General features: G+C 42.0%; 1 protein-coding gene across 1 annotated transcript in view; it reads right to left on the reverse strand.

Moving 5' to 3' along the window:
- The window catches only part of HECW2 (HECT, C2 and WW domain containing E3 ubiquitin protein ligase 2), a gene marked incomplete at its 5' end in the record, with an annotated part of 178,152 nt that overhangs the window by 66,240 nt on the left and 97,795 nt on the right, over nt 1-14,117 (reverse strand). The window contains one exon of the mRNA XM_080933317.1: nt 2,187-2,321. Within this exon, the coding sequence (XP_080789443.1) occupies nt 2,187-2,321 (135 nt within the window). The remainder of the gene's footprint in view (nt 1-2,186; nt 2,322-14,117) is intronic.

Consider the following 14,117-nt stretch of genomic DNA (forward strand, 5'->3'; position numbering starts at 1 on the left):
TGTGTAGGTCAAAGGGCAAATCTGTGAAGTGACGTCTCTCTTTCTAACCTTTTCTGGGTTCCAGGGATCAGAGTCAGTTTGTCAACACACGCAGCCAGAATTTTATACAGCTCTCCCCGGCCCCAGCATCCTTACTGGCCTTTTCAAAGTTTAGCAAGGATTTTTACTTTCATTTTTATTCACTTAAAATACAGTTTTAAATCGGCTCCCCAAGTTAAGAATGTGGGGAATTGGTGTTAATTATTTGTATCTGTCATACTCCCGACTGTTTGACAGCGGTGCTTGTTGCAGCAGCAGAGACACCAGCTTGTCTACCGACTGTAGACATTGCTAAACAAAGTTAGGATGGTAACAGACCCATTACATCACCAGGAGTCTCCTTAGCCTACTTCTAACCAGTCTGGGTTTGAGGAACACAGACAGCCACTGGGGGTGGGGGGTCATTCTCTATACCCCCCAGGCAGGGAACTTCAACATTTCAACCCACCAGTCTGTATGATTTCTGGTGTGTCAACAGGTCTTCTCAGCCTAGAACAGCCACAGGTCTTCTCAAAGACCTTACTTCTTAAAACCAGACCACAGATGTTGGTCAGTTCCTCCCAGAAATGTAAGTAGTGTGTCCAGCTGTGCACACTGCACTCCCAAGTGCACCCTAAGGGGGTTCTTTGAGAAAGGCTGGACAACACTGTAGCTGCGTGCTGTGTCACTGTTTCATTGTTCAGCTCCCTTCAACAGAAGACAGATTTTCATTAAGTTGCTAATTTACTCTTGGAAGGTCCTCTTCCATGACTGGGTACCCTTGGACCATAAAGTACTTCAGAGTTCTGAGCCAGATGTTCTAAACATGTAAGTCTAGCTATTAATCATGCGTACGTTTTCCCAGAAACCCTGTCCTGACTGAACAGAACAGCCACCTTCAGCTGGTGATGTCACAGTTAAAGTGCACTGTCCACGAGATGAAGTCAGGCACGGCCCTAATTACTCTACTCGTCCACACACGGCCCAAGGGCGAGAGTTCAGCTGCGTTTGGCAGGATGAATGCTGTTAGTGTCCTCTGGTTCACCAGTAATGGTTTACAGAACAGCAAGATAAAGATTTATTGGCCACTCATAAAACATAAATATTTTCATGCATACCTCACCCCGCATTAGACTTATATATCATTTTTATATGAGCTTCTAGTGTATATTCTTCTGTAAACAGTGAACACATGATGCTTTAAAGCACAATGACCAGGGCGGGAAATTCCATGGGTGGAATTTTGATGAATCCAATCCAGTTATTTATTTAGTTCCCGATATTTTCTAAGAAAAAAGCCTAAAGAATATGTGACCTACAATATACTATTGGAAATATGATATGCACTTGGAAGTGGCAGGCAGGAAAGGAGCTTTAATTCCATTTGTCTAAGGGAATTTTCAGAAGCCACACTTTGCACATAAACTTATGTTAAGGAGAAGAAAATTCAGCTACAAACAGTTCTGTTATGTATTTTAGTTGTTCAGAGAAAAGGGAAACCAGAAGAGATTTTGTGTTTGGGGCTAGGGTATTGGAGAGTCCTCGTGTGGCTACCATGAACCACTGCAAATGCCAAAGCAGACTATAGAGGGGTGTCCGCGCAGTCACCCTTAGTCAGACCATCTTCTCTGGGCAGTCAACATATACATATATCAGTTCTGGCAAATGTGTTCTCATTTTAGATGATCCCACCAGGATACCACAATTCTATAGATGACTATTTCAACTGCATTCAGAAAAATCTCATTTAAGAAATTCTTCTCTGCAATTAACAAAATTTTAGCTCACTAAGAACTCGTTCATTTTTTTTCTGATGAGACTATCCTCGGGTATCTAAAGGTATCATTACCTTCTGTGAGAAGTTTGCACATTACTAATGCTCTCTGAGTGCAATATGAAACTTTATTTTTCAATCTTTTATTGTATACTCCCAACTATTAAAGCTGCAATTGAGCTTAGAGATATTTTCATCAACATTTTAAAAACTTTTTAAGCATCTAAATGATCAACTAAAACTAAATCAATTGGTCAATCAATCAATCAATCAATCAATCAAACAAACAAACAAGAAAGCCAAGCAAACAACAGAAAGGCAGCCCAGTTTCACGAAGCAGAGTATCCTGTCTGCTATCGATTGATTGGACAGTTCCTACAGGGCCAGGACTCACCTCACCCGCGCTGTGGCTGCGCTGCCTTGTCAGGTGTTGCCGATGAACCAGCGCACTTGTGGGCCTACTGCTCTGAAGCGGGAGCCGAGGGTCAATGAACGTGGTGGTCCGGGAGTTGTGGTCGACAAAAAATGCCTAGAATACAATCCAGCACATCAACAGAATAGGCAACGCACACACACATCTCAGCCAACCAAGAATATTGCAGTTGGGAATTTACCCGCTTCTGAGTAATAATAGAGGAAGGCACACAGCCTGGATCCGGGGTGAGGGGGGCAGGAAGGAACAATAGACTTGGTTTTAGCTCTAAAAGATAGTCACTAGAAAATTGGACATAGTACTACCTGAAGACCCAGTTATTCCACTTCTGGGCATTTACCCCAGAGAAGCTCCAACATACAACAAAGACACATGCACCACAATGTTCATAGCAGCTCTATTTATAATAGCCAGAAGCTGGAAAGAACCCAGATGTCCTTCAGTAGATGAATGGATACAAAAATTGTGGTATATTTACACAATGGAGTACTACTCAGATATCAGTAACAATGACTTTATGAAATTACTAAGAAAATGGATGCATCTAGAGAATATCATCGTGAGTGAGATAACCCAGTCACAAAAGAACAGATATAATATGCAGTCACTGATAATTGGATACTAACCCCAGAAAGCTCAGAACACCCCAGAAACAACTCACAGATTATATGAAGTTCAAGAAAAACAAAGGCCAAAAAAAAAAAAAAAAAAAAAAAAAAAGAAAGAAAGAAAGAAAGAAAAGAAAAGAAAGCTTCAGTCCTTCTTAGGGAAAAAAATGTATAGCACCCTCTCAGAGTGTAGTATACCTGGACCTCAAATCAATAATGAGCTAAGATAATAGCCTTGTGGCAATTTTTGGTATTCACAGATCATTATGCTTAATCTATACTCAACAAGAAATCTGTTTCCATGTTACTTTCTGTCTTTATGTACTTCATGCTTATGGTAACTAGTGGGATTTCTATGCATGCTATCAAACCTCTAAAAGAATTAAGTACTGACAAAATTATTCATATAGTGTTATGCCAAAATGCCTTGAAAAATCTGTAAATGTATCCCTCTTTTTTTTTTTTTTAATAAGGAATTAAAAAAAAAAAAGATAGTCACCAAGATGTGCTCCCAGAAGGATGCCACTGGGTGGACGCTTAGATCTGGGTGTGGCACATGCCTGCGATCCCAGCACTGTGACTGTAGGAGCAAACACATCCTAAGGGGAAGCTACCCTGCGATCCGGAGGGAGGGATTGTTTCAAAATAAAACAACAGTCATGACAACAGCAAAGGGGGCATTCAAACTCTAACTGCTGCGACTGGGTTCCTCCTATAGCTGGTTATTATATGGTTACTATAAAGTTCTAGTCATCGGAAAGGTCACCATCACACTTCCTTCTTTCCTAACGCAGTCAGGCAGTCAGCCTCTAGACCCTTCCATTTTCTCAGTGTCCCCGAGCACCACCCGTTTTATGGAAGTACAGTGGCTTCTCAGTTGTTCACACCTCTAAAGATTTTTATTCTTCGAGCCTCTTCTAAGACAGTTTCCTCTCAGCAGTTTGACAACATCATTACTCTGAAACAAGGTTTCTATTGGCTACTCACTGTTTCTCAATCATCCCAAAACCTTTTCAGGGTTCCTAAGACAAACAAACAAACAAAACCAAAAAACCCCCAAAACAAAACAACAAAAAACAAAGTATCACAAAACAAAGCAGAAAAAAACGGCAGAGCAAGAATGTTTCCAGTCCCTTCTCATACTGTGGGATTTCTAAGTGCAAAATCTTAGCAGGTCTTCTCCAACCTAAGAGATGAAACATTCCTTTTCTCAAGGAAACGCACACAGGGGCCAGGCCTCGTGGCCTTGTATTGACAAGCTCTGGCCTCAAATTTCATGGCAGCCTTCACTTTTTTTAAGGTGTCTTCTATACCTGTTCATTATTCCTGACCTTATTCAAAATGTCATGAAGTAGCAGTCATTTTTACAAATAAACATGTTTAACTCTAGCCTTTAAAAGGCAGATATTATCATCAAGCTTCTGTTTTGTATAAATTAACACCAAGATGATTTTATTACAAACATAATATAAAGGAATATATTCTATATAATTTTATTATTATATTACTTAAGGAAATATTCAAAAAATGCTAAAACAGTGTTGCCTAATTATGCAGTACCTTAGGAATGCTCCCAAGAACTGGGTGGCGATTAGAGGCCCCATGATGCACTTGTAATTACAGGCACAAATGGGTGTCTGCCTGTAGGTCAGCGCTGATTTGCATACAGTGTCAGAACCTAATTTGATGTTAACAGGCTTGTTTAAAACCCATTCTCTAAAGAATTATGTACATGTCTTAAGGGAAGGCACCATTTCTTACTCACCCTATCATTCTCAATAGCTTTTAGGGCTGACATGGGAGACAAGAGAAGTACCCAGGAAATAACTAAGGGCTCCAAACAGATTCCTGATGAGAGAGAGCACAAGATGACACCTCACACTTAACTAGCCAAGAATTAAAACCTATGAATTAAACACACACACACAAAAATACTTAGAGATGTGGGAAAATTAAAAAGAAACGAAAGTTATATGGAAAGTAAGCTATGAGAAACCAGAGAAGGTAAGAATAGAAATAAGAGAGGAAGTTTTGGAATTCAAATTATAGATATGAATAAACACCCAGACTACAAGGAATCAAGTATGTTAGGTTTCACACCCAGGGACAAGGTACTGAGGTGCACATCTTACATACCAAGGCAGACCAGACCTCTTGGTTTTCTGAGCATCCCTAAGTCCCTACCTGGCAAACCCTGCCCCAGCTGAAAACTTCCAGCCCTGGGCTGGGCTGCCCTTCCTCCAGAGGCCCTTCCCTATATAATCCAGACATTTCGAATGCTCTCTCTTTCTTTCTTCTTCCTCTTCTTCTCCTCCTCTACCTTCTCTCCTTTCTCTATGCACACTTCTTTTTTCCCCCCACCTAACACCTGCCCAACCTCCATCGTGAACTTGTCTGAGAGCTGCTTCCCAATAAACCTGCATTTAATCAAATCTAATCTGGCTTGAATGCGTGGGACCCAGAGAAGGATGCCCTGCTATTCACTGCTAATGTATTTTGGGCAAACTGCCTCCAATATTTAAAGGCTCCATTTTCTTCTCTATTAAATTATGACATCATGTCTATATTATGACATCATTCCTATTAAATTATGACATCACACCTATACAAACTAATGAGAATGCTCATATACCTCTTAAAATGCAATTTCTATGGCATTTCAAATAAGGGTTACTGTTGTTATCATGAATAATAGTTTTCAATTTTAAGCCTTTTTCAATTTTAAACATTCAAAGTTTCTTGTTAAGATCCATGTACAAGAATCCCTAGAGAATCAGTGAATTATCCCAGTCTCCTTGTATCTGAGGGCCAAGGCTAAATGGAATACGCCACTTGTCAGAAGCCTCCTTACCAGGGACACGGGTGAGTGCTTTTGCTCACCTTCTCCCCTGTTCTCTAAAGTGAGGCTGTAACAGCCAACACACCGAGACAACAGAAATGGATAAGCAGAAAAAAACAGGCAGCTCTGGCAACCCCAGGAACCTCCTACTAAACTCAGCTCTCGAACCTTTGAACCTCCTGATGAGGACAAATATACGCTCCCAAAGAAACTCTGAATAGCTTTTCCCATCATAGTACAGACACACCAATCCTAGCTGACCACACTGAAAGCTCCACAGAAGAGCAAGCATGCCCTCTCTAAACTCCAGGCTGGAGCTACCATCTTCACAGAGGGTTTTCATTATTCGGCAAACAATGGCATCTGATTGCTGGTCACTGTTAACAGCTGTGTCACAGTTGTAGGTTTCAGTGATACATCTGGGAACTTACAAAGCTGAGACCTGAACCCACCTTTCACCTGACTCCATAACCCAATGAGAACTCTTTCCTCCCCCCTCTCCTTTTCATAGCTCTTCTTCCATGCCTTCTCTGGCTTCTCTCACACCTCATTCCAACCTTCCTTTGGAAAAGCGCTGGAGTGTGCCCTGAACTGGGCTGACACTCACAGCCCCTCTTGGCTTCTCTGATGCTGCAAGCTGAGAACACTGCTGCTGGTCCGGCAGCACAATCCACAGGACGGGCCGTTCTCACTGCTGACATGTTGGAGGTATGGCCATGGGCAGGAAAGAGGTGCCGTGTGTACATCCTCAGGGGTTCTGTTTCAGAGTCAGATGAAATGTGTATACTGTTTACACATGTCTTTCCAGTCTCAGTACTTGAGAGGAAAGGTCTTGAAAATCTCTACCCGTGCCACAGACCCAGGGCAGTGACAGGGAGCAGCACCCAGAAGCCATACCTCGGCACGTGTTAGGCTCTGCTCAGGACCCTCTCTGTGTGGACTTGGAAGGGTTTCCTTAGTATTTTGCTTTTTTAGCTTATTTGTAAAAGGGTTGTAAAAGGGGCGAGTCGGGTCACTGTCAAGTTGCTAAAACAATGTAGGTGACTTTAGAGAAAAGCGGGCCTGGGTCTCATTGCCACCATGACTAAGCAAATACCGATGGAGCATAAAAAAGTCACCGTGAAACTTGTCAGCTGGCCCGTTCCATCAGTGACACACGTCAATTATCCCGGAGAAGTGGATCACTTTCCACAGGGAATGCTAACTAGTTCAGATGGGCAATGAAGTTGTCCCTTTTTAAAGATCTGGGTCACTTTTGTGTCACAGCTTTTGGAGAGCCTGCAATTACTCTGAGCATCTAACATGCAAGTGTCTGAAACTTCATTTAAAAAGCAATCATCTGACGAAATAAGTCCTTTGCAAATGAGCTGCTCACAGAGCACATGTCCCCACTGCTAAGTCTCACTAAGGAAATCCATTCAAGCTTTGAGGTGCTGGGCCAACTAAGAGTAACGGCGGAAAGGAAAAAAACCCGACAAGGAATGCAAACTCAAATCTCATTTTTAAAAACATCGACCCTTCCACAGCTCCAGGGCACAGTCAGAGTCAAAAAACATGGGCTGCTTGGAGCCAAGTGGCATTTTAGCAAGACCAAACAAAATACGTTTCTCTCGTTACACGATTCTCTTTTTCTTTCAAAACAAAACAAGACTTCTATTATTTTAAGCAAAGAAAAAGCCACCAGTATTTATGAAGAAATTCTAACCTCGGGCTCAACAAATCTACGCTAAAAAAGCGTGAGTTATTTCCAGCTAGTATTTGGCAAACCGAGGAAAAGTAGGAGAGGACCAGGTAAAGAGGATAAAGCAGAGCTGCCTCCTGACCACACCCTCAGCTCCACAGACACCACGGTGCCTGGTGTTTGCTTCCTCTCTCTCATTCACTAGTCCATCAGTGCCGAAGGCTGAAGATGCAACTATCCAAACCAACACATCTTCTATGGAAAAGAGGCGTTGCTACAGAATCCGAGAATAATATATTTTTGGAATTCCAATGCACATCAAGAGGATAACTTAAAAAAGAGGGGAAGGGAGGCTCAGCCAGTTCCTTCAGATTCTAAGAACTTAGACTTTACTCAGCAACACCCACACATCCAAGTCTGTTCAGTTCCCTCACTCCAAATGACACACAGCCCTAGAAACGAAGTCATATTTAGTGTTTTCATTCTATATCTGTTAATCAGTGGTTTTGAAAACAGAAATCTATTAACTTAATTATACAAAATAACAAGTGTCGCCGTGACCTTTTTATAAGTGTATTTAATATATTTTGGTCATATTTATCTCCTTGTGGGTTTTTTGACTTGATATCTTTTACCACTTAAAAATTAGCGCGGGGCAGAGGGGTGTCTGGAGAGATGACTCAGTGGTTAAGAGCACTGACTGCTCTTCCAGAGGTCCTGAGTTCAATTCCCAGCAACCACATGGTGGTTCACAACCATTAGTAATAGGATCTGATGCCCTCTTCTTGTGTGTCTGAACACAGCCTCAGTGTATATAATGAATAAACAAATCTAAAAAAATTAGTCAAGGGGTCCTTGGAAACAGTGAATTGTCTATAAATTTTGGGGCTTCATTCTGTCTTATTCTGGCTAGCTTGAGTCCCACAGCATCATTTGTGGGAAAAAAAAAAAAAAACCTAAAGAGATATGTCACAAAAGCAACAAGTTTGGTCAAATAAATAAAACAAAGTAAAGAAAAATAAAATAAAACAGCCACCGTATATTTTACAGAATAGAGCTTATATTCCAAAAAAAGTGGATTTTGTTTTTTTGTTTTTAAATCCATGTGAGAGTTCTACATGTTAGGTTGCCTTTAATTTGCTGAGCTGAGTAGAACCTGACCCATTAAATGACTATAGAGAGGTTTGATGTAGGACGGAATCCAAGGCCAACCCCAGAATGACTGACACAGCGCTAGTTTGGTTGCCTCTGGTCAAACAAGAATCTCCAGCCTTCAGTAACTTCCACCAGGCAAATGTTTATTTTGTTCTCGGAATTTTTCCTCCAAAAACAACTGTCACATTGGTGGTTACCACAGTCCGGTGTTTATATCATTCACATACTAAAACTCCCAGAGTCACCCTCAAAGTCACAGCTCTCAGAGTTCCAATGAAGTAGAAATGATTTTCAGATCAGCTGGGAGATAAGCACCAAACTATGGAAGAGACTTTTTGCAAAAAAAAAAAAAAAAAAAAAAATTGTTATTGTTCTATGGTTTTATTTTTAAAATGCAAAGTTTGTGACACATCACTTTAAAGTCTCTTAGTTGTCAGAAGCAGTCTTGGGAAGACCAAGGCATGCAAGCAAATTTTGCATGGCTTGCGATGGGCAAGCTCTGAGATACAGGGTCCTTAGAAACGTCACCCCAGGACTGCTTCTTGCTGCTGATGTGCCTTTTTCTGTCACTATTACATAGTTCAGTGATTCCTGGGTATCAGCTTAGCCTGCTGGGAAAATTTCCTGCAGCTCAACATGAAGATGTAATCTCATGTAGTGATGCTGTAGAGATAAATTAAGGATTTCACAATTTCTGCTAGATTTTATAGAACTCTTAAACTGATACAAGTAATTTCAGGCTTTCTATAGAATAAAGCTACAAATAGAATTCTGTAAACCTTCCTGTGTCACAGGCTAACTGTACTAAGCTAATAGCACTGGAATAAATTTGTGATCAAGGAAAAACATGCATTCTAGGTCAGGTCCAAGGATGAAGCCACAAGTGTGCATTATGATAAAGCAAGGTCATGTGAAAGTGTTGCTTTGAACTTATAATGAACTTATAGAATGAATCACTTACTTTCTATCAATCACTTGAACTTACTATCAGGATTTTTCTGTAACTCCCTTTTTGTGTAACATTTTATCTAGGTGGTAATTTTATAAAGAACTTTTGTCTAAGAAAGTATACTTTGTCAGAAGAAATAAAGTGTGGCATTTGGGGCTTAGCCCCATCTAAAAAACTCCAAGCTGCTCACCTGGCTAGTGAGGGGTCAAAGAGAAAAGAGCTCTAGCAATTACAATTAAGCCTGCCTACCTTCCTTCCTTCCTTTCAGAAGAGGGTATCAAATCCCATTACAGATGGTTGTGAGCCACCATGTGGAGAATTGAACCCGCATTCCCACCATTGCTGGGAATTGAACTCAGGATCTCTGGAAGAGCAGTCAGTGAGTGCTCTTAACCACTGAGCCATCTCTCCAGCCCAAGCACCCCCCCCCCCCCCCGCCTTAATCCCCTGCTGCTAACAGTAGAAGTTAATTACCAGAAGTCAGAGGCCTTTGGCCTTAGAATAGCAGAGAATTAAAGAGAGAACATTTTGGTCAATGCCACCTATGGCCAATGCCACCTATCTCTGCCTGCCTCAGTCAACCTGGATCGGATAGTCAGTCACTGGCACCTAGTATTTCAACTTAGGTGAAATAATTTGGGGAAAATATTGTGTGTTAGTTAATTGTGTTTGAGAGTAAGAAGCCAAGAAACAAACAAAAAAGCCATTTGTATTCAACATCTGAAAGGAAAGCTAAGTACTAAGTCCATCTGTGAAGGAGAAGTAGGAGACTCTGCATGCATTTCTTGTTGCTATTGTTATTTCGCAGCACCCTGAGTTAGCCTTAGCCCCATCAGGGGCTCACGGACCTTAGGGCATGGACACAAGTCACTTAAAACCTGCCCATTACCTCTTCATGGGAACCAGATGAATCTGCTTGGGGTGTTCCTGTATTGTGTCTTCCCTTTGGGTTTATCTCCCCATTCCTGTTTTCCCACTTTATAACTCATTTTAGTCAGCTCAGATCCCACCCTCACTGTGATAATCCTATGTACCCCATGTCAGAAGCACACTGCCCTAGACCAGCGCTGTGACATAAAACTTTTAGGACAATTTTTATTACATTTTTCTCTATGTGTGTGAGGTGTATGTCTGTGGGGCACTTATGTGAAGGTCACAGGATAACTTGTAGGTTGGGTGTTTCATTCCATCATCTGGTTCCTGGGGTTTGGACTCAGGTCATCAGGCTTGGCACTGGCCACCTGCCTGTCACATGTTCATAGTCATCTGAAGTAGGGGACTGGGATTAAATGGCAATGCCTAGAGGAGACGCGTCTGATCCCTTATTCTGAAGCTCACCCTTCAGTGCCATCCCATGCATCTGACCCACGTTCTAAGCTACCTGAATTTGAAGAATAGTTTTTGAAACCTGAAATAATGAGCAAGGTTGACGGGGGAATACACAGGCAGCACAGTAAGAAGCCATTGATTCCTAAGAGGGCAGGAGACTCTACAAGAGAAGCTACCCTGACAGAGAAACACCTTTGGGGTTTCAGGCAGAAGCAAACATTCCAAGCCAGGCTTGCTGCAGTGGCCAAGAACAGCACACACAACCCAGAACAAAACAAGGACAGACCCTACTGTGAAAGCCCATTCCAAGGGCCACCATGGTAGAGGGGGATGGCAGGTCCTTATGAAGAAAAGAACAAGAAAACGATGTTAAGTTTACCATGAAGAGCAGTCACTGATCAAGTAAGGACACATTCATGTGTAAAATATCTTTGTTTTCATAAAAACTACAAATGTATCGATCTGTTTACAAACATGGTATTGAGATTCCCTGCTCTACCCAAATCCCCACCTGGTTCGTGGGGGAGCCGGACCAGGGCGGCAGCTCCCAGCCTGCTCTGGGGTCCATGTGCAATAGCCACCAGTTCCTCTTGCAGATGTCTGTGCATGTCCTAGCACTGCTGTCCCCAAAGGAGACAACTGCTAAAGGCTTATGAACACCCAGACACAGTTTCTTCTGAAACTCAATAAGTCTAATGCTGAACAAGTTGTGAGCTGTGCCTTCTAACCATCAGCACTGCTTACACAGATTTCAAACTTCCCAGAGTGTGGGGCCTGGGGAGAACACAGGTACGTCCACGTGTTAGCAAAGAACCCTGGATCCCGAACTCAGCAGAAGTAGACAGATGTTGATCACGGTATTCTTGGACAACTTTATAAAACTAAACCTGGACTGACTGTCAGCTTCAAAGTTACAAAATGAAAGTCACTAAGGAAATAGAGACAAAGGGTGACTACAAATGTTGTAGAATTAACAAGACACATCTCCAAGTGACATTAAGGAAAGGCAGCATTAACCGAGAAGTGACAGCCTTGGAAACAGGTCTTTGGGAGGTGGTTGGCAAATGAGAATGGGACCCTCATGAACGGGATCAGCACTGGTTCAAAGTAGCCCCCAGAAAGCTAACCTATGACTTTTGCAATTGATGAGAATTCAGTACCCCCCCCCCCCAACAGACACAGGACAACTAGGCACAGGTAAAGGGATCCTGAACATCTCAGCCTCCAGAATGGTACAAATGTAAACCGTTCACTCCATAGTTTATCAAAGCACTTAAAACAGACCGAGATCACTATATAATTGGACATTAAATCAGTTCAGAACCATGTAACATATCCTCAGAGATTAAGAAAGCCATAATCTATAGGGCCTAAAAGCGAAAATCAGAATTTCTGCCTTTAAATTAAGCCTATTCCTTGTAAAGCCAGCTTTACTGACACTGAGCTTAGACACCATGCAATTCATTCACTTAATGTTTGTGTTTTACTCTTTCAGTATAACATGAGGGTGTGTGGCCATGACCACTACCTAAGTTTAGCATCATTTCCTCCAGAATGAAATCCTGTTCCCATTAGCATTACTTACCACCACCCCAAGCAGCCATCTACTTCCTGTCTCTCTGTGGTTGCCTGTTCTGGGCCTATCACAATATGTGACCTTCTGAGTACTTCCTTTCCCCTTAGCAAGCATCTTCAAAGTTCATATGTGTTGTGGCAATCTATCGATTTCATTCCTCTGAAGTATCAAGTGACATGCCAGCGAATCAATCTACCACATGTTATCCATTAATACACACTGAGCTTATTTCCAACTCCTTGTTTTTATGAGCAATGCAGCTATGAATGAGCAAATTCATGTTTTTATGAGGAGGTTTCATTTCTCTTGGATATCTACATAGAATGGCAGCTACTCGCTTAATCTGTTTGGAAACTCCCAGACTATTTTTCAAGCCAATGGATCACTCTATGCTTCTAGCAGCAGTAGTTGAGGGTCCTAACTCTTTACCCATCCAGAGGGATATTCTCTCTCCACACCCAGTGCAAAACGTAATACAATAGTCTTACTCTTTGATTATTAATCCTTAGAGTCATCCATTGATTTGTTCATTTTATTCTATGTATTTGAGTGTTTGCCTGGATGTATATATGTGCTCCATGTGCATGTGTCTGATGTCAGAGGAGAAAAGGAGAGAGTGTCTGATTCCTCTGGAACTAGTGTTTGGATATTCTAAACTTCCATGCGATTGCTGAGAATTGAATCAGGGTCCCTGGAAGAACAGCCATTGCTCCTAACCACTGAGCCATCTCTCCAGCCCTGTTAATCTTACATGAATATTCTGCACCATTTCCTTCATCTGTGTGACTTAAGAAATAGCTTTCACTTTATTATTCCCACAGCAAACTGGATAGTTCTATAATCCTGTAAAATCTCATACTCTCTAATTAAAAATTACACACACACACACACACACACACACACACACACACACACTTTTCCAAAATTAGATACCTAAAGCCCATCACAAATATATAATGTAAGAACCCCAAGACAATCTATGAATTAACTAAAAGAGTTCAAAAGAAGGGTCTGAGAGATAACTCAATGATTACTCTTTCAAAGGACCCTGGTTCGAATCCTAAAACCCACATGGAAGCTTATAACCCTTCAATCCTAAGGGACTTGATGCCCTCTTCTGGCCTTTAAGGGCACTTCATGAACAGGGACGCAGAGATAAGGGCAGGCAAAGTAACCATACACATAGGATAAAAAATAAAGGGAAAAAGATGGGGCCAATGGAAAGAGCTGTATCGAGTGAGGGGGCAGAAGAGTGGACAGAGGGAGGGATCCTGGGAACTTCCTGCTTCCGCAGAGTAAAGGTAACTGCATGGAACCACAGGTGATGTTTCTTTCATTCATTCATTCATTCTGAGACGCTTCTCTTCTCCACAAGTACACTGGGAGAGGAGAGTGACCCAGACATGAACAAAGGAGCCCTCGAAGGGGATCGGGTAGGGAAGCTAGGACACATTCATAACCATCACAGGCAGACGAGGACGGCCACAGGCAAGTCCTTGCTCTTGGCACAATAACTTGAAGATAGTCATCTACCTGCCAACCAGTGAGACTCAGGGGAAGAGAGCATTGCACACCCAGGCCTGTCACTCATTAAATGTGGCATTTTGTTTCTGAGACAGGATCTTGCTGTGTGTCCTAGGCTTGTCTTGAACTCATCACATCGCCCAAGCCAGCCTGTAACTCATGCCAATCCTGCTCAGCCTGCCAAGCGGGGAGATTACAGGGGTGAGCCATAACTCTTGGCCTTAATTACGG

This window comes from Micromys minutus, assembly GCF_963924665.1.
Source record: "Micromys minutus genome assembly, chromosome: 19".
Classification (NCBI taxonomy): domain Eukaryota; kingdom Metazoa; phylum Chordata; class Mammalia; order Rodentia; family Muridae; genus Micromys; species Micromys minutus.